The 21,426-nt window shown below is 31.1% G+C and overlaps 2 protein-coding genes across 2 annotated transcripts in view; one reads left to right on the top strand and one right to left on the bottom strand.

The window, feature by feature from the left end:
* LOC107439055 (CUB domain-containing protein 2-like) overlaps positions 1–21,426 on the bottom strand; it is an 85,183-nt gene that overhangs the window by 52,210 nt on the left and 11,547 nt on the right. The window lies entirely within an intron of this gene.
* Positions 20,590–21,084, top strand: LOC122270330 (uncharacterized). Its single transcript, XM_043047287.1, has one exon. The coding sequence runs from the start codon at positions 20,590–20,592 to the stop codon at positions 21,082–21,084; it is 495 nt and encodes a 164-aa protein (XP_042903221.1).

Raw genomic sequence — 21,426 nt, forward strand, 5'->3', positions numbered from 1 at the left:
CCTGCACCCCAGAGCCCAAGGTCAAGAAAACTGAGATGGGCACAGTCGGCCTTGGCCCTCTTAATGGGCTGTCGCGCCACTGAGTTANGAAATTTATATATATATATATATATATTCAACTTGTATCAGATTCAAATAACAAATTCAAATGGTTACACAAAATATCTAGCAATGAGTTATTCAAAATCAGTAAGCAAAAACAGATAGAAATAGAAATCAGAGAATGCACTATCAGAAAGCCGGAAGAATTCATAGTAAAACAGGTGCTGGATTAGACACCCTCTGAGGTAAACGACAGAGGGGTTAACCTAAAATTACGTGACGAATTATTTAAAGACCATGAACAAAACATGAAAAGAAAGTACAGAGTGAGATGAAGAGTCACGACTAAGGCCTTATGCTCCCTACGAAGTGAAGAGGTGCAAGATGAAGAATTTCTGTTTCATCTTCAGGTGCGATAATGCAAAATGGGTTTTATCTGTTCTATGAGTTTCATCTTGCACTTCAAGGAGAAAAAAATATTCTCGGATATACATACTATTGAGTTAGGCAAAAATAACAAAAGCAATTGCAAAGCAGTGCACTCTTTAAGAGGACACTATATGGCGTGAAAAACTGCTCAGTTCAAATTCTGCTTCACCTCCATGGGTATTTTAAAAGAGACCAGGTAAGCCTACTGTAAAAGTTGAAGTTTTCAAAGTTTCAAAACGTAAACAAATTATTACATGGTAACTTCCCCCTTGTGCTAGCTCAAATAATCCATATATATATAATAATTTGAAACTTCGTCATTTACTTTTGTGTTTACCTACACTCATTTCTTCCCTAAACTTCAGATTCTGTTGAAATAGCCATGAAGGACTTCACCTGCGCGTCTTCTTAAGATAACTACTTACCCTTCACGCAAACTATTTCGGTTGCAATTTTTAGATATTTAAAAATAATTTGAAATAATTATACATATTACAATTAGGAATGATATATGGCATTCAAGAAAAATATACCTTGATTTATTTAGCTACAAATGTTCAAAGTATAATTGCAATCTCATAGAAGTACAACTACACTGTTAGAATTCTTTCATTCTGAAATTACGGTAAAATAACCGGCTTCAGTCTGTCCATCCGATTAAGCACAAAATGTATGGTTAGAATCCTTTTTTTACCTCTACGGTTTTGAATCCATTTACATCTGGTACAGTTAAACAAAACACGAATAAAAATGACACAGTTCTGTAACCATTTAAAAATAGCATAGTTTTAAAACATAAAAATAAAACTTAAACGGACATCTGTGGGCGATGCGACACTTATTCGTATTCCTATAGCTCGCGGTGAAAGAGTGCAGGACACTGGAATCTCTTCATGTATTGAAAAAATTGGAAGAAGAGTGCAGGACACTGGAATCTCTTCTTGTATTGAAAGAATGGAAGAAGAGTGCAGGACACTGGAATCTCTACATGTACTGAAAAAATTGGAAGAAGAGTGCAGGACACTGGAATCTCTTCTTGTATTGAAAGAATGGAAGAAGAGTGCAGAACACTGGAATCTCTACATGTACTGAAAGAATGGAAGAAGAGTGCAGGACACTGAAATCTCTACATGTATTGAAAAAATTGGAAGAAGAGTGCAGGACAGTGGAATCTCTTCTTGTATTGAAAGAATGGAAGAAGAGTGCAGGACACTGGAATCTCTACATGTATTGAAAGAATGGAAGAAGAGTGCAGGACACTGGAATCTCTTCATGTATTGAGAGAATGGAAGAAGAGTGCAAGACACTGGAATCTCTTCATATATTGAGAGAATGGAACAAATAATGTGGTGCCAACACTGGGATTCAAACTCCTGTTCAGCTGGACATGAGATTGTCCGATTAGCCACCTCAGCTACAGTATGTACCTAGAAGCACGGAAACAGAATGGCTTCATAAAGTGGTCCTAGTTGGCACGGAATATCATTTTTTGTGGTTATTGGACGGTTTTGGTGGCCTACATTAAAATAACAATGAAATAAATTGCTATTTAATTATCTCTGCCGAAAAATTTCTAACAGTGTACATGACAAATATCTAATTTTCAATCAATACCATCATTATTATTGGTGCAACATATCGGAGTGAGCTTTGGCCTTCTCTTAGCTTTGCATTCATTTTTTCTATTTATTCTGTAGCTTTTAGTTACTTAGAAAGTCTCTCAATAATTTTCGCCAATAACATTAATTAGCAATAGGGTGAAAAATAAATTCTTAAGTTACAGAATGAGGCCCACAAACTACGTTAACTAATTCCACTCATTATGGCGTATTAAGTTCAACTTTCAAAAATTTAAAAATTTGCACTTGAAAATCTGATCAAAAGTTATGCAAAGGGATACTATTTTTCAAACAATAAAAATGTGTTGTTCTGTCGTCGTACGTGGCTATGAGATGGTTGGTATAAACGTTTAAATTTTTTTTAATTTTTAAATAAAGATACAAAGATTCATCACATAATCTGAGTAGTCAATTTTGGTCACCCAAGCGGAAAATTGCACAACCAAAGAATGACGGACTTAAACTATTGCTCAGCAAGAAAAATGTGTTCCTCCATGTCTATGCACTATGTTTCACTAACTCTGGCCTTTAAACAGTTCCCGTATTTTTTTTCCATGGGAAACAATTTATCACACATTCACACAAAAAATGCGAAATTAAAACCTCGAGTAGTTCTCGAGCACCAGAACTCTAGTATGTTTGACTCACTCCTTTATGCGAACAAACTTCCATTCCAAACAGCTGACAACTAATAAAAAAAAGTTTTAAAAAAAAACACGAAAAAAAGCTTTGTAATAAAGTAAGTAAAAGTGAAGGTAGTATTCCAGGGTAGAAACAAAAATGTCATTAGAATCGACAATCATTGTATTTCTGATCGACCTGCATTGGTTCTCAAGTTTCATTAAAACGCCTCTTTTTCCTTTAAAATTGTTAGGCATCATTCAATTTAAATTACAGCTACATCATGCATAAATTATAGTAAGCATAAGTAGAATTAAATTATAAAACACTTAATTTGTTACTGTAAACCATTATTCGCGATCGCAACGCTCGAGTACGCCGTCTAGCGGGAGCCTGTAAATATCAGACATTAATTTATCACGTTTTCATTTAGTTGCATCAAAATCGTTGACAGAATCAGACGCCATTTTTTAGCAGCAAATAAGAAACAAAATTTCCCTAAGGAAAAGTATTTAGAAGAAAATTCTGCCGTCCAGAATATNTTGAAATCGAAAATCCTTTTAAACCTTTTAAATTTAGTAAGCAATCTAAATTTTATTGTTTTAACCTTGCTCGTTTTTGTTGTGTGTGTTTTGAAGTTGTGTGAGAGAAAAATAATGTTTGCAAAAAGTGCTAAATATCTAATAAAATTCATGGAACTAAGTATATACTTGAGGCTCCTCTGCTTATTGGCGACCGATCGTAAAAAATGTGAGTCAAAGAATAGTTGTTTCCGAGTTCTTCATAAAAACGTGACCGGAGAATGAATTCAAGAAGATCTTGTCTAATATGGATAAGAGTTTGTTTCCGTGCCGCTGAATCAGCCAAAGAAAGAATCAACTTGGCCAAACATTTTCCACTTTGATCTATCTGGACAACATTTCAATTGGCGAAGAAACTTTTCAGAGAATAATTCTATTTCTTTTTCTTTTTTCATTTTGATGTCATTATCTTAAAAGTCGCAAGAGGGTTGTGTTCGAAATGGTTATTTTTAAAATTCTTATGAATAAAATATGATTTATTTTGAAAAGAGAATTTTGTGACAAGCGATGAAGGATTTGGGTTGATAAGTTACATTTTATTCTTGGTTCATGAATTTTAAAATATAATTTCTGTTACTGTTTTTTTAGAGAGTAGCAAATAATTGTTTAAAACTTTCTTCCTTTTATAACGTAACATTGATTGACTGACTAGTAGATGTATAAAAATAATTAATTATCAATTAATTAAAATTAATATTAAAAAGGCATACAACATAATAAATTATAATAATAATAAATTATAATCACAAATAGTAGAAGCTATTAGTGAATTAAAATAAAATGGCTTTCGACTACCAAATTGGCATAAATTTGCACAGATAATATAAATTGCTCCTGGAATTGAAGTATAAATAGAGTTCACAATTACAAGAGTGGCATAAATTACCACAAATAATTTAAACTATTTGGCTAATTAAATTATAAGTCGAGTGTAATCGCAAAAGTGGCATAAATTAACATCATTAATATGAGGGGAACCGGAAAGTAATGTCGTTTCGGGGCATTAAATATCCGTTAATCTTAAAAACCAATTCATTTTTTTTCCCCAATCCATTTCAATTCATTTTTGATCTAGCATTGAAAGGTCGTTGCTAACAAAGGTGGATACATTATTGATTAAAAATAAAATCTTTATAACAAACATCAAATGCACCGAAGCGACATTACTTTCCGGTTCCCCTAATAATAGACACTGATCACGGAATTAAAATATAAATAGAGTACAATTACAAAAGTAGCATGAACTATCATTACAAATAATTGCAAAATACAGAGTGTCATAAAAAAGACGCATAAATCAACATCACAAATAATAGAAACAGTTCGTAGAATTAAAAGATAAATTCCAAAAGCCCGGTCTTTTATTTTTGATGGAAAAAAATCCATTTGGCTTCCAATAACAAGTAATTAAGAGTGTTGTAATTGGGGAAAGAAATCGGGTAAAGCTTTTCAAGATAACTAACCTCACAAGTTCAATAGTTATAAAGAAAAATTATATGGAAGCATGTAAATATTGTGCATAGTATATTATTATATAAACATGAAACTTTATATTTTGATTTGAATTTACACTAAATTTAATTTTATCGAAGTTTCTATCCAGTTTTCAATGTCGAAATTTGTTGTTGTTGTTGACGTATGCCTTGTTTAGGCAGAGCGATTGTTCTTGTGCGATTGTTAGCGGTGCGATTGTTCTTGTTTTTCCAGTGGCGCCATCTATGGCCAAGAATTCTGCCACACCTGTTTATAGGGCGGACCCATTCATGCATCCATTCATTCAGCCACGGATCGTAATTTTGACCTGAATCAGAGAACGATCGATCTCCAACCCAGTACCCTCAGAGGTATTGATTTGTTATGGAAACATGGAGGACTTTTTTCGACTTGACAGATTTAACATGCATCAGTCACTTTACTACACGGGGAGTCTTCGGCCGGCGGGATTCGCACCCGCGAACTCTCGGACATGGGCCCAGTGCCCCACCGACCAGGCTATTCAGGCCCAATGTCGAAATTTGATTTGAAAAAGTAAACACATAGGAAAAAATAAGCAAGGGAAAAAAATAAATACGTTATCGAAATCTAGTGAATCACAATTGATGATAGCAAAAATCAGAAACATCGAAACCTGTTTGATCGTCAGATAAAGTTTTATTTTTCCAATAATTGCCTTTCAAATGCTCTTTTTTTTCGACAATCAAATAGGTCTTGGAAGTTTTTATTCATGTCTCCGTCCTCTAAAATGATTCGTCAAATGTCTATAAAGTTTTTCTTTTTTGATAACTTTTCTATTTTTTTCAACTTTATTTTTCACAAGGTTTCTTATATGCACGACGACTACACAACATTCTTTAAGACATTACTGTCAATTAAAACATCAAAAGTTGAATATGATTAATTTTATACCCTTAATGTCTTGTTGAAAACTACAACTTTCTAACAACAAACTAAAGTTAAGCATTATTTCAATGGGATGTAACACTAATTTATTCTGATGAAAATGACTATAATGTAGCACTTTATTCCAGTGAAAGGTTTCCTAGTCAAACTCATTAATTATTAATAGGAACATGTTAATTACTTGCAAGAATATACCTGAAACTGAGCTCTTGGGATCAATTGATTAGTTTCGAAATGCAATCGGAGGAGAGGGGGGTGAAAATAGAGGGGTATGAGAGATAAAATGCCGTCAGTGCTATTATCAGGCCTATGAAGTCGGAGTCGCAGAAAATTTTGCAGGAATGGGAGTTAGAGTTGGAAATATTTTCTCGACTCTGACTCCAGTTGAAAAAAGGTTAGTTTCTGCAACATAAAAGAAATAAAATAAGGTTTTTGATATTTTGAAAATTATTTAGAGGAATATTATGAATTATGTAAACAAAATTTATACTCGAATGAATATTATAAAAAATTTTTTAAAGTGTGACTTATCACAAATTTAATTAATAATATTAGAACATTTGAGTCTATGTTTAACTAAATTATTAAAAAAGAACACAGAAAATTATTGAATAAAAAAATACTACAGTTATGCATGAGTTATTAATAAGCTTTCTTTTAATTTGACCAAATTTATTTAACTAAATTACTAAATTAATCCTAAAAATAAAAATGAATTAAATGTATCATTTGTAATAGTTTCCTAGCTCAAGAATATTTACTACGTGATTTTTTTGATGGAAGGCGTTTAGGTATGTGAGAGTGTTAGTTGATGCTAACTAGTTCTTATTGTTTTCAAATTTGATTATTGAGTACAAAATAATAAAATCATGATGGTATTCCATTGATGGACCAACATAAATAGGATGGTTACCACCTTGAATTTCCATCAGAAACCATTATACAGCGTGATGGGGCCATCATATCTGCCCAACAACACAAGTTAAGAATTGCCACCATTTCGTGTTGGGCCAACATAGCATGAATTCTTATAATGGGTCAACAAAAAAAAAAACATCACGATCCAACATAAATTACTGGTTACCAATTATAATTTTCCATCACAAACCATCATGTTTTTTGTTGGGACCTTCAAGACTGCCCATTAAAATTGACTATTAAAATTGACTCGGCTTCATGTTGAGTCAATCACACTCTCTTCGCTTGGCGGGCTTCTTTCATTTAACTTCAAACAGTGGATCTTACCTTAACAAGCGATGATCATTTTAGTTATTCACCGAAGCAAGAGAAGAAAGTGTGTTTTACAACACTGCCGGACACTCACATCATCTTAGTCATAATAGTGATCTGGAATTGGGCATCTGGGCCGCAAAACCGCACCTATCCGTCATGAATTTGTTTTAACATAGTGAGGTCAGTTATCCGTGTAGTTTCTGGAACCCACATCACCTTTCTAGTTCTAGTGAGGCATTTATCTGGGCACCTGGGCCAAGAAGCGGCCCCTATCCCATTCATCATGAATTTAAGTTCCGTTTGTGTAGAGTCTTTATGGTCAGCAGGCAGTGATGTTGCTGTAAATGCACTTCAAGCACTTTTCTCGAGTAACTTAAAATAAATTGAATTAATAAAAGCAGTTTGCTCTAAACTAGGTTTGTTTCAAAAATTTTAGTTGCAGTTGCAGATGAGTAAAGATATGTCATCATGAGGAAACGCCTTGAATATTCATTTCATCCAGTTCCATTTCAGCAGTTGTGATTTTATTTTGTAGAGTTTTAAAATTAAGAGTTATAGTTTAAGCAGAAGTTGAAGTTTCAAATTAGAATCTGTAGTTGACGCTGTGGTTGATACTGTGATAAGATTTTAGGTTGTGAACTATTGTTTGATTTGATGGTTGTGATGTGAGGCGTCGGAGGTGAAATGCGCAGTTATCGGTCTATATTTCTTGTCTTTACAGTAGGTTTCAAAGTTGAATATTTCATTAAAATTGGTTGTACAGCATTTTGTGGTTTTGTCGAAAAAATCTGCATTAAGCTTATATGTGTGCTGCGATAGAACTGGAATTTTCAGATCTTTATAGATATTTGTATTCCAGATGAAAGATCTAGTACAGGTGATTTTTTATTTTATTGTACTACTGATTTAGTTTTTTCATGTGATGCTGTAGTATTGCTGCATAGGAAAGTATTGGACTGATCATTGTCATATAGAGCAATTTCTTTAATTTTAGAGACATATTCTGATTGTAAATTAGAGTTTGTATGACTATTATTGCTGCGTTTGCTTTGTCTATATAATACTTTTGAAGTGATCATTCCCTGTAAGTTTGCTGTTTATGATTAGACCAAGGTAATTTGCTTTTTGAACTATTGGTATTTGAATTTCAAAAAATTTTGGTTTTCATTGTGGAAATATTTCAAATCTTTTTTGTACAATTATAATTTGTGATTTTTCAGCGTTAACTGCTGTTTTCCACTTGACGCACCACTCTTCCATTTATTTTTGGATTTTATGAGAATTCCGGTGTCATCTGCGTTGAAAGCTGTATAGCTATTATAGTCGATATTATGGCATCATCTTCACTTTACTCTTTCTCTCCTCATAGAAAAAGTAATAGACTTTTTCTGGTAATTTTCGTTGAATGAACTTTTAATTTTATTTTACCCGACAATTGGTGTTTATAACCAAGCAAATTCTTATTTTTAAAATACAGTTGTTATGTAAACATTACTTTATGTTGAAAAAAATTACAATATCGTTAGCATGAGAAAAAGAATACATCATTATTCATTGCGAAATGGTTTATTATAAATGGGTTTATTAAGGATGAAAAACTCCATTATTAGCAGCAAATATTACTTGATAGGTTACTAGTCTAGTAAGTGTAAATTAATACGTTCCACCATCAAACGATGGGTGTTGTTGGTTCACCAATACCAAGAAGTCATTTGATGGTTGACCATCATAGTACTAAAGCAACACTTTTCATCATGAAATGGGGGAAGTTGTTGGGTCAAGAATTTCAAACATAACTTGTTGGTTGACCATAATAATACTAAAGCAACATTTTGCATCATGAGATGATGGAATTTATTGGTCAAAAATTTTTTAACGTAACATGTTGGTTGACCATCATATAGTAAAATATCATTTTCCAACATGAAATGATGGAAGTTTGTTGGTTCATCAAAATCCATTACAACATGATAGGAATTGTTGGATGATGGTTACTATCAAATAGTGTTGGGCCAGCCACCAAGAAAACAACATAAACCATTAAAATATCATGATGGTCCCATCAAGAATTTTGTCTTGAGATAATATCAAACGTAATTTAAACTTATAAAAAAAAACCGCCTACTCTAATCATATACAGGTCTTTCAACTACTACGCTTTTTGTAAAATATTCTCCAGAGCGGTAGACATTTAAAAGACAAAACTTTCAGAATTTTCGATAATTTTGCCATCATTTTAAAAGCTTCACTACGTGAGAACTGGAACAAAGCATGTGAACTTTTAATCATTTGTTTGTAGTGGTGCGGAAAATAAGTTTAAAGGAATAAAAAATAATGGATTAAAGCATAAATATAGCTACCACTAGAATAAATTTTTACAAAAAGAGTAGAAAGTTGGCAGTCCTGCATATATAAAAGATATAAAATGAAATTTGAAATTATAATTTATTACGTAAAAATGGGGATATTTTTTTAGGGTTTAGTGGAAATTTCAATTGAGTATAAGTCAGAGTCGAGATAAACTTTTCAGTATTGTAAACGATTCCACAGCCCTGGTTGTTGACAGAGCTGTGGAGTCGGTAGTTGAAGTCGAGGTCGAAGAAATTTTTGCTGAACCCGTTTGCTATTGAAGTTGATTATATTATATCATTTATATTATATAATTTCATTTATATTATATAATTTCATTTATATTATCTAATTTCATTTATATTATATAATTTCATTTATATTATATAATTTCATTTATATTATATAATATATATATTATATAATTTGCCTTGCTATTTTTGTTTTTATGAAAATAATGAAATGATTATGTAATTAAAATTGTCAATTTAAAATTTTAATTTTTTATTGTAAAATACTTTTTGAAGTGAACATAATTGTGTTCCAAATTAAAAAAAAATGTTCATAAAAGTATTGAGTCACTTAATTACAGCTCTTGGTCATGAAGATGTAAAACTAATCAATGAAGATTCCAGGGCAAGATTTAAAAATTTTCAAAGTTATGCCTCAGGAGGAAATATGCAATATCTTGCTCCTTTTATTTATTTTACTGTCCACCCATAAAAATAAAGTAATAAAAAACTGAAAATAAAAAAACGGTCATTGAAATTTCAATATACATGAAATATCCAAAGGGCATTTGGAACATCAAAGGGTGAAATGATCTAAAGCTATTGATTTTTTTCTAAAAATATACTTTTATAGAGCTGAAAGTCCGAACAAAAATTCTAAATCACTTCTTTTTATGTATTTTATTTTCGGTTTAAAGTCATTTATGTTCGAGAGTATCGTTTTATTAGTTTTAAATCTTCTTTTTTAACCTTTAAATGACTAGTAGCTTCGATATCGGTACTTAAAACTGAGAGACGAAGAAGTTTTAAAGAGAAGTGGTAAGACAGAAAAATATAATTGAATGAGATATAAATTTATTTTGTTTCAGAGTGCTTCGTAATCACCGTCTTTAATGCATATTTTTGGAATCCTCATGCAAAATCGAGTAAGAAAAACGTACATTGGGTTCCTTAAATAAAATTTAAGCGAATTATTAATAAAGAAAAAAATTTTTATTGTTTTATTAATTTGACTTCAATTAGTTCGAGAATTATTAACTGTTAAAATTGTAACGAAAAAAACCATGCGAGCTGATCTGCTGTCCACTGAAATACAACTATTTGGCTGAAATTTGACTTGCTAAAAGAACCTATTTTTAATTCGAGAGAGAAAGATAGATGTTGTGTGCCAGTTATAAATCTTAACATTCATATAGAAATTTTTAAATATAAAAAAAAATTAGTGAGATGAAAACTTTTTCACAAGTGAAAGTCTCGTAAACGAATTAAATTATTTCTCGTTGTTGAATCCCACAATGTATTCCTTCCATTCAATTTTGTTTTCAAATGCGAAGAACTAATTTTTAAAATCAGGTAAGCCTTCATTTCGTTAAGACAAACATAAATATTTTTTGACAAAATGTTCTTGACTAAAAGGATGGTGTTCTTTTCTTTTTTTGTGGAAAATATTGACTTTCAAAAAAAAAAAAATGATATAAACTTTGATGAATAAGAAACAATTACAGAGGTTGGTGGTGAGCGTAGCGACTGGGGAATGCGTAGCCTCTTACTATCTACAAAAAATGCCTGATTCATTAATAAAAGTATAAAATTTCAACAATGCATTTTTAAAGGCTATTTAGAGTCAAATTCAGCCTTTTAGCTGTTTTATATTAGTTTTATATACTACATGATTTCTTTTATTCGTTTTGTACTTTTTTATTTAATCCATGAATTTGTATTGCATGTTCTGGAATGATTTATTTCAAATTTCAAAAATTCATTCTTAAAATGAACAATAAAAGCAAAACTTTTACTAATATGTCTTATTAATAAACCCCTCCTAATTTAATAAGCACTATCAGCCATGCTGTATGAACAGTATACTTAAATTGATGTTACTATAAAGCTAAATAATGCGTTTTTTCTCTCTCTTAAGCGCCGTTTAGAATTTCTCTACGAATTTAATTTTACCAAAACTTTTCAAATAAGAATTCTGAATATTTACGAGAAATTTTCTTTTAAGGAATGTTCACTCGCAATCAATTTTATGCAATTTGTTTCCTTTAACGTATGCGTTTTATTTTAATGCAAGCAATGCTTTTTAGCTCTTAAAACTGCAATTAAAATATGAATGTAAACACCTATTTGAACATACACTGTAAAAAAACTCGGCAAATGTTTAAACAATACTTGGTGCAAAGTTTCTAATTGCACCATAAATTGGTTAAATGAAAAATTGTTTTATTTAGGTTGCACCACAAATTGGTAAATATGATCGAGAAATACATACATTCAATCGATTGCACCAAACTTTCGTACTATGAGAGGCACAAGCTTTAACTGTGACCGATAACTTATTTTGTAACTATTGACTAATGGTCGATTTTGTTGTCGAAGCTTGCTATCATCTCACGCAAGTTTTCTTTGAAATTGTTTATTTCTTTTGCAGGTAAGTAAACTTTTCGTATTTATTTGCAATAATTACAGTTCGTTTCTTTCATATCATCTTTAAAAATTTTGATGTGTATTCTGAAAGTGATGGTTTCAAATTTCTTCTAGGAATTCGTTGCATGACTAATTAATATTTCAAAATCTAAATTAGCTCTTTTTCAGTAAATAAGGAGATGCATCCATTTTATGAGCACAGAAAGTACAATACTAGTGACAAATAAACGGTAAATACGGCAATTGTAAGCAGCATAGCTTTCCGTCAAATTTACTGCCGGCGAAAATTTTCTAGGTCAGTGTTTTAATTGCATTCTACCGAACAAAAAAAAATTAATAATGGTAAGTACTCTCTGTTAGTATTAAAACTTTTTATCAATATATGTGCTTCATGTTCTATATTGCTCATTTTCGCTTGAAATGTCACATAATTACACGAATTTTTGTCTATGCATTCTTAAATACTTTTGTAGTAAAATTTTCAAAGCGAATTATACTCCGTTTCACCCCGAGCCGTTGTCATGGAAATTGAGTCTCTTTAAGTTGGTTGGGTGCACAAGATAGGAAAGAAAGTGGCCAATATTGGCAATAAAAGAACAAAGCGCTACATTTTCTTATTCGCCAAGAATCTTACTGAAATTTTGAACAAAATACCGACAAGAATAAGATTTTTTTATAGCATTTAGAAATAAGCTGATTTCTAATTATGATTTTTTGATAAAACAGATTTTCTTCCTAATATTTTTTAACTAAGCGGAGCAAATTTTAAACTGAACAAAATATCGGATTTAAAAAATTAATAAATATTTTTTTTATTAAATCTAAATAAAAAAAATACTTCGATGCTCATAAATACTTTGCTTTCGATAGTTATTTTTCGATGCAATCTTTTTTTTCTTGTTGCAGTTTTATGTATATTACTTTAGCACACATCAGTATTTTGTGAGGCGGGGGGGGGGAGAAGTCAGCATAAACATGAATTCGAATATTTTTATTGATCATGAAAAAGGTCATATGTATTCTTTATACTACTTACAGTTTTTTTTAAAAAAATAATAATTTTTTTGAAAAGGTTTTTTTTTTTTAATTACAGAAGTAATAGTTTTAATCCGAAATATATCTGCTTCTATGGAACAAAAGAAATTTAACAGAAAAGATAATCCTCACAAGCAGTATACATGTGGAGTTTTAATACCATCCATATGAATACTGCTTGTATGTTCAACAGCTGCCATATCTCGCCCTCTTAGACTCAACACAAACTCTTTGATCTATCCAAGTGACTATGATGCTGTTCATTTAATATTTTAACAGTTGACAGTTCCTTCTGCAATTTTTTTGAGGGGGCACCCTGCATAAAATTCAATTAAGGATGAACAGAAATTCTACTTAGGTGCTTCGACACATTTTATCAGAGAAAATAAATAAACAAATAAAATAAAATAATAATAATACTTTGATTGATCTTTCTATGTTTTAAAAAAAGTAAGGATTAAAATTTTATGTTATTTTAATTCTTTTACATTAATTACATGATTTATAATCTTCTTTCATTAGCACAAAGGCACCAACAACTTCAATGCTTTTAGTCAAGAAAGAGGCTTAGAAAAAAATATTGTTATGACCAGTGCCAAACCTATTGATAAAAATATTTATTTTGCCGAAATTACCAGAATTCTAGAAGATTATGAGCAGTTTTTTTCAAACTTCAAAAGTACTAGTTTCAAGAACAGCTCAGAACAAAGGAATGCATGTAGTTTCAAGTTTAGAGAATGAAGAACCTGTGTTTGGCAAAACAATTATTATTTTGTGAAAAGGCTCCAAAGTTTTATTTGTGCGTAGTATTTTTAAGCATATTTTGTTGTGTTTTTAACATAAGGGGTTAACAACTGAAAAATATGATGAAGTTAAAGTAATAGCACCAGAAAAATAATAATGAATATATAATAATGAATATATAATAATGAATATAATAATGAATATGCATTAAGAATAGTGCTTTTTCTCAAATACTTACCACCATTTACTAATTTGCAAAAAAATTACAGTACTTTTTTTCCAAACTGAGTGAAATTTTAATCCCTTTATCAAGTAGTAAATTATGTTTGTAAAAAACAAATTTAGTTATATAGTAAATTTTAATTCAGATGAGGCAGAGTATATCAAGAAATTTCGTATCTTATTAAAATATTGAAAATTATTTTCAGATGATCCCAAATTTCAACACTGTAAGCATTGAGGCATATGATAACATAATTTTTGTTTTAAATTACTGTGAATTAAAAATAAGTTTGAACTGAATGCACTCTCTTAGTAACGAAAACATACTATCTATCATATTTTTGAGTGAATATTTTGTATTTTTTTAATGAATGCTGTGATATGTATAAGTAGTATAATATATTTAAATTTCAGATTTTGCATAAAAATTATTACATTCTGTCTATGTATACAAACATCGAAGTTGTTGTAAATGAATAAATTATGTTTGAATATTGATCTGGATCTGTATATTTTTTGATAATATTTCCGAGTTAAGTCATTATTTTTGCATTTCTTAGTTTAGTTCAAATTTATTATTTCCATACGCCAATGAAATTAATATTGGAATGATCCCTTAATTAGAGATTGGGGGTTGACCCATTCAATATTTGTCAACTTTTTTACATAAATTTTTATTTGTGAAAGTAATATTTTCATTTTTAAATAATGAAATAATTTCAAAATACATAGTAATAAGAGTTTGCTTCAACCTAAAATTAAAATTCTTTTTTATTTTCTTTCTAAAATATAGTGGTACTAACTCTACAGCATCTGTTGGTGCTTTAACGAATGAAATGTAAAAAAGAACTTTAATTTTACAAGCATCAACTTGAAGAAAGAAAAAAATTTTATGTGAAAGAAATTATTTTTAAAGTGCTAAAAAGCAGAGAAAGTCAGCATCATTATTAAATATTAATAAAAAAAAGAGAAGATAATTTAAGTCAAATTCATATAAATCAAATTATAATTTAATTATTTAAATCTATAAAAATTAAAAAAACTATTTTTAATTACATATATATATATTTCATAACACATCTAAAATAAAAATAGTTTTTTTAATTTTTTATAGATTTAAATAATTAAATTATAATTTGATTTATATGAATTTGAGTTAAATTATCTTCTCCTTTTTCTTACAAATAATAAATAATGATGCTAACTTTCTCTGCTNTATATATATTGCATAACACATTTAAAATAAAAATAGTTTTTCTAATTTTTATAGATTTAATAAATTAAATTGTAGTTTGCTTTATATAAATTTGATTTAAATTACCTTCTTTCCTTTTTTTATAAATATTTAATAATGATGCTGACTTTTTCTGCTTTTTAGCACTTTAAAAATACCTAATAATGGTGCAACTTTCCTCCACTTTTAGTTCCCCTCAAAACACTTATTTTTGATGCAACCTTTCGCTGCTTTTAGGTTTTTTCAAAATACCCATTTTTGGTTCAACCTTCTTTCGTTGTTTGGAGCTAGTGAAAACACCAATATATAGTAAAACTGAGCACCACTTTATGTAGTCAGCAAATGAATACCAATGTTTGGAGCAACATAGGCTCGAAATTTTTTACAGTGTAGTAGGAGTTAACTTTTCATGTTGTTGTTGTTGCTAATTCCCATCTGGTCTGACGGGGTCAGACCAGATCAATGAATCCATTGCTATTGAGAAAATCCGAAACCAGAATGGGAGAGGAATGAATATCGTTCCAGTCCAGCCCTAAACAGATCAAGATGTGCTCAGGTGATGCCTGGTTTTGTTGGCATTTAGGACATTAGGGACTTTTCATGTGGTTTATTCTATTGAGCATAGTGTTACGTATAGATATAGCAAAACAACGTAAGCACAAATAAAGTTACAGAAATGGGCATACTATAATTTCAGTTCTATTAAAAAGGAACTTCCTAAGTGTCTAAACACAAAATGACAGTAGAAAAAGTAACTAAACAAACATGTTGCTTAAGGAAAAAAGTGATTTAACCAACAGAAGAAGAGAAACAAGATGATAAGAAAAAGGATGATACCAAACAGGTATATGGGAGTTGGGCGAGAACCTCAGGGCTGCAAGATGAAGTAATTAAATTAGAATAAATTTCAAAGCACAGGAGAAGACTGGGATACTAGAAAGATCATTAACTAAATCATAATTTTTCAAAATATGGTATGATACTCAGAAGTCAAGGTTGCAAGAGAAAGAGCAAAAGAAAACTCAAATGTATGATTAGAATTCTCTCTTATGTAAGGCGATGGGAAATTGTTTAATATCCTGTTTTTGGACATATCTTTCAAGTTCTTTAAGTCGAAGTTTATGGGTACGTTCAATTTGTCCTTTATATGCAAGATCGAACTGACAACAAATTTGATAGATTCCCCTTGTGATATAAGCAGTGAAGATATTAACATAAGCAATAGAGTCTTTTGAGTTGGTAAAATTTAGTTTTGTTTACAGGAGGGAAGACGACTTTAAGCTCAAATTTTTTTCAAAATATTAGTTCGATAATAAAGTAAAACTTTCATATTTTTAAAGTTGCAATAAGAGAATTTGTCGGATTGCATGATTAGTTTTACATAAATTGAATCAATAATTTTGGAAAATCTCATGTCAAAAACGATAGTTTTAAAGTAAAGAAACTCTTCATTAAAAAGATTACTGTTAAACCAAATTTAAGAAAAACGGCAAACAAGCTTGCGTAAGATAACTATTTTGTTGTTCTAAAAATATGTTTTATGAAGATTAACGTTTTTAAAATACCGATTTTTGATTGTAAAACACTTGCTTAATATTTTCATTAGGAGATATGGTTTATTTTAAAGATATATTGGCTTTACGTGGTAGTTTCCTGCCGGAAGCAAAGCACCGGCAGGAAACTACTACGTCAGGAACTCTACTTTATAACTAGAGTTCCTGACGCAAATGTTCGTTCATCAAAACTATTTTCAGGACTTGGCTAGTTATCGGAAGGGAATTGAGAGTTACACTCGCTCTCCCCACCACGTCCAAAGAGCGTTCTCTAAAGTTAAGGTCTGGATATCTGGTTGGCTAGTCCATAAGGAGATATAACCGAACTTTTTAGAATATCGTCGACTAATCGATTATGCAGGGATGTATTGTCATCTATTTAAATGGCATCACTAAAAGGGAGAACATTGGGATCCAAGCCCTCAACCTTGTTTCTCACACCAGTCACAGTGACTTATGTAATGGTAAGGGATATAGGCTGAGGTATAGGAGCCTCTCCTTTTCATAGGTACAGTTTGCCCTGATTCTATTTCACTGAATAACAACTCGCGTCCACGTAGAGCACGTCTGGTCGACGTTTTCCTGGAAAATTACGTTATTTGTCTTATGGATTGGCCAACCAGCTATCCAGACCTTAACTTTAAAGAATGTGCTTGTGATGCTCAGTGAATCCATCAGCAACCATCAAGTGTCTGAAAACAGCCTTCAGCTGAAATTGGAACTCAGACAGTCTTGTTTTCGGTATGAAACTACGATGTAAGTGAGATACCTATTAACCTTTTTTTTTCTACAGCAACCAACTGTTTCATTCCTTCCAACTCAGAAGGGTATTACGTTTAATCATGCGCGTATATTTTAATCGTTGAATGATTATTTTATTTCTATTAGATCGACCTATGATGATATCAATTTTAATTCCAGGTTCTAGAAGTAATTGACCCAATCGAAACATTTTCTTACTTTTGAATTCAAAGTATATTTTGCTTATTTTCTCTTCGCCATTTATTTCCCTGATTGCAAAGCGAATTATCTTTGAGAAAATAACCTCCACTTCAATATAACGTTCTAAGCTGCTTGTTAATACCATATAAAATACAGCATTAATATACTAAATTTAATGGTAAATTTAATGTTAAATATCATTAAATATAAATTATATAATGTTTAATTTAATGATATTTAATGTTAAATATTCTCGGTAAAATACTAAATTTATTGTTAGATTTTTTTGAAAGTTTTAAGCATTTTAAATGGATTATTAAACGAATCGAAATTTTTTTCTGATAAATTTTTGTAGATTTGAAGCAATTTGAAGCAAGTAATTTAATAATTTAAAACTTCTTCTAACTGAACTCTCAATTATGTAAAAACATTTAATCAATTTTCTCATCATAAAAAGTATATTTCTTAAAGTCGTTCCAAGAAAAACAAATATATAGTAGCTTTACTTTCATTCTGTGTTAATCAAGAAAATAATTAAATCTTTAGAAACGGTCGAAGAAAGAAAAACTAAACAATGCAGAAAGAAAGAAAAAATTCTTTGAACTGTGAAAAAAGTTTTCGCTTATCTATATCGTCAGGAACTCTATAATCCAATTAGCATTTAATTAATATTACGGGAGTGCTTGCTTAATGTGTAAGACCTCTTCATTTTTAAAAAATGACTTTAAGTAAAAACTATTAGAATAAATGCAGTTTTAATTAAATCTCTGATTTTAAAAGATGTTTCCCAAGACAATTATATAAAATTAAGATACTACTTGATTTCCACGGCGACCGCTATTAAAATGATGCCAAGAATAACGACAAGCTACAATTTTATTTTATTTCATAACTATCGGTTGAGCAGCGGACCCATCAATGTCGGGCTTCGACTATAAACGTTCAATTCCGTAGCCTTGTACTTTTGAACCCAATCCAGAAGACAAGGGAATTTCTGGATCAGGTATTGGGAGAAATTTGCCCTTGTTGAAGACTTTTTGATGTAACTAACCTGAATTTGCATTACATGCAGAGGAAAACCACGAAAACCTTCCAAGGTTTGTCTGACGTCAAGGGGACTCTAACCCATGATCCATCCACCGCAGAGGATATTTTGTGTCAGCATTGTGGTTGGTGCAAGCCGGGTGAGGAATTCATATGGACCAGCCATTGCAGGGACTCGAACCCGTTTCACCTCGTTGGGAGACGAACTCGCTATCTCCTGAGCCAAGCGCTATCTCTAATCTCAAGCTAAAGTTTTTCGCATTTAGTTTGTGCCTTCCATATCTCCACGATTGCTTTCAATACTAAATCAAAAGACTTGTCTTTCTTATGAATTCTCCAATTCCGCAAGATAAGACTCTAAAGGATGTCGAGCTCTGATTATTTGTCTTTTATTCTTAACTTAAGAAAGGCTCTTTATTTGTTGAAAAATTTTTACACTGCACCTCCTCAAATTTTCCCTTACGTGGAATTTCATTTCGTATCCATTTACGTACATTATATAGCGAGGTTGTGCCTCTTTTTTCAGGAAAAACGAAACAGCATCTTCTCCACTCCTCGGTAACTTTTAAATCGTCAAAAAAAATTTTTCAATGCTTAAATTGGAAAAAATTTAATTACTATATCACGCGGTTTGAATGCAAAGCCTAAATGGAACCGAAAGTAAAAACGTAATTCTTAGTTTGGCTACAATTTAGGTTTTCAATTTATCGCAGTCGTCGTGAAAATCAAGTAGTACCAAAATTAAAGTGTGCGATACACTCTCCTGTCTAATTTTAGTCTATATTTTCTTAAGCCTTTAAAGAAATGAGATAAGCATACTACTAATAAAATAGCACTTAAATAATAGCTTAAAAATTATTATTTAATTATAATTAGCCAGATGCTATAACCACCAAGCCCCGTCCAGAGTAAGTTAAGAGGCTCTATTTCACAGGGATTATTTTTCTAACTGAAGAGAACTGGCTGCACAAATTTACGGTCAACTCTCTTAATTTTACGGAAATTTCTTAGAGTATAATTTTTTTCCTTGAATTACATTTAAAAGAATGCATTAAAATACACACATTATTTTAAGTTGCAAGTTTTACTAGACTAAATTTTTGGTAATCTCTTGACGGATTTATATATATTTTTAGTACTATAATTTCTTTAATATAGATGGTACATTAATACATTTAATCTATACATTTACTTTTACACTCCATGCTACATTTTAATATATAACTTTTAATTTAGACATTACAAAAAAAAATGTGGTAATCACGTTTTGATTATTTATTTATTTATAAGAGAGTGAAACGGTAGTGAAAATAATGAGTAAAAATAAGGAGAAACTGCACTTGATTTATTACTGTAAAGATATCTTTAAAATGAATTATCACTGAAAATTATCTTTATTTTTAACACCCGTAAACCCGATAGTGAAGGTTATAAAAACGCATGATGTAAATAGCACTTTTTTTAAACATAAATTTGACGCAACTTGCTTTTTAGTTTTTTATTTATTTTATCCATTATCTACCTGATCTCTCACAGTTTTTCGGGTACTTTTTTAAAGGGGAATAAAACTAGTAACTAAATTATTTAGTTTTTTGTTTAAAATTTATTTTATAGAAACAAAGACAGCTGTGTTCAACAAACTATATCTTAGGTATGTATAAAAATCTCTTGTCATAGATTTAGTGTTTATACTCCTCCGAAACAGCTTGGCCGAATTTGACGAAATTTTATATGTATATTCAGTAGGTCTGAGAATAGGTTTATAACTAAGATTTTTTCATTTTTTGGACGTTGCAGCAAGTCATGTTAATCTATAATACTTATGCTCGCTCTTGAAAGAAGAGCTTCAAATATATTTGCAAGTATGTGAATAAAGGCAGTGATATGGCAGTATTTCGAGTTGAAAATACCAATGTGACTGCTCTTCCAGTGAATAACAACGATGAAGCTGTTTGGCGTATCTTTGGTTTCCCAATTCATGAACGGGATCCAACCGTTATTCATTTAGCCGTCCATCTTGAAAACGGTCAGAGCGTATATTTCACGAACGAGACAGCAATTGACCGAGCTATAAATCCACCAAAAACTACACTCAGCGAATTTTTTGAATTGCGTAATCGTGCGGATGCTTTTGGTGCCTTTGCGCGGACATTACTCTACTCGGAAGTACCACACTATTTCACATGGGCTCAAACAAAAAAATGGACACCCCGCAAGCAAGGTACACCAGTTGATGCATGTCTCGGTTTATTCAAATCAAACGCAACGAGGAGAGTATTTACAGTCAATCCAAGGCAGGCTGCGTGCTTTTATTTTCGACTGTTGTTGGCTAATGTCACAGGCTCATTGTCCTTTCAAGATATACGTAAAGCCGATTGACATCAGCATCCAACGTATAAAGATGCATGCCTTTCACTCGGCTTGCTGGAAGACGACAACCAGTGGGAATGTATGCTTGCTGAAGCAGCATTGAACTGTACTGCAAAGCAAATTCGTCTACTATTTGCTATAGTATTAACTACATGTTTCCCGGCCAGTATAGAAACGTTATGGGATAATCACAAATATTCGATGACTGACGATATATGGTATCAACATCGCACACGTTGCAACTATCTAACGATAGCATTCAGCGATGCTATGTACAATGAAGCACTGATTGCTATTGGGGATCTTTGCATTATTATTGCCAACTTGCCCCTCAGTCATTTCGGTATGCCT

This window comes from Parasteatoda tepidariorum, chromosome 10 (genome assembly GCF_043381705.1).
Source record: "Parasteatoda tepidariorum isolate YZ-2023 chromosome 10, CAS_Ptep_4.0, whole genome shotgun sequence".
NCBI lineage: Eukaryota > Metazoa > Arthropoda > Arachnida > Araneae > Theridiidae > Parasteatoda > Parasteatoda tepidariorum.

Bases quoted from the DNA above. Each gene is read 5' to 3' on its own strand.
- LOC122270330 (XM_043047287.1), top strand. From the start codon at position 20,590: ATGGCAGTATTTCGAGTTGAAAATACCAATGTGACTGCTCTTCCAGTG.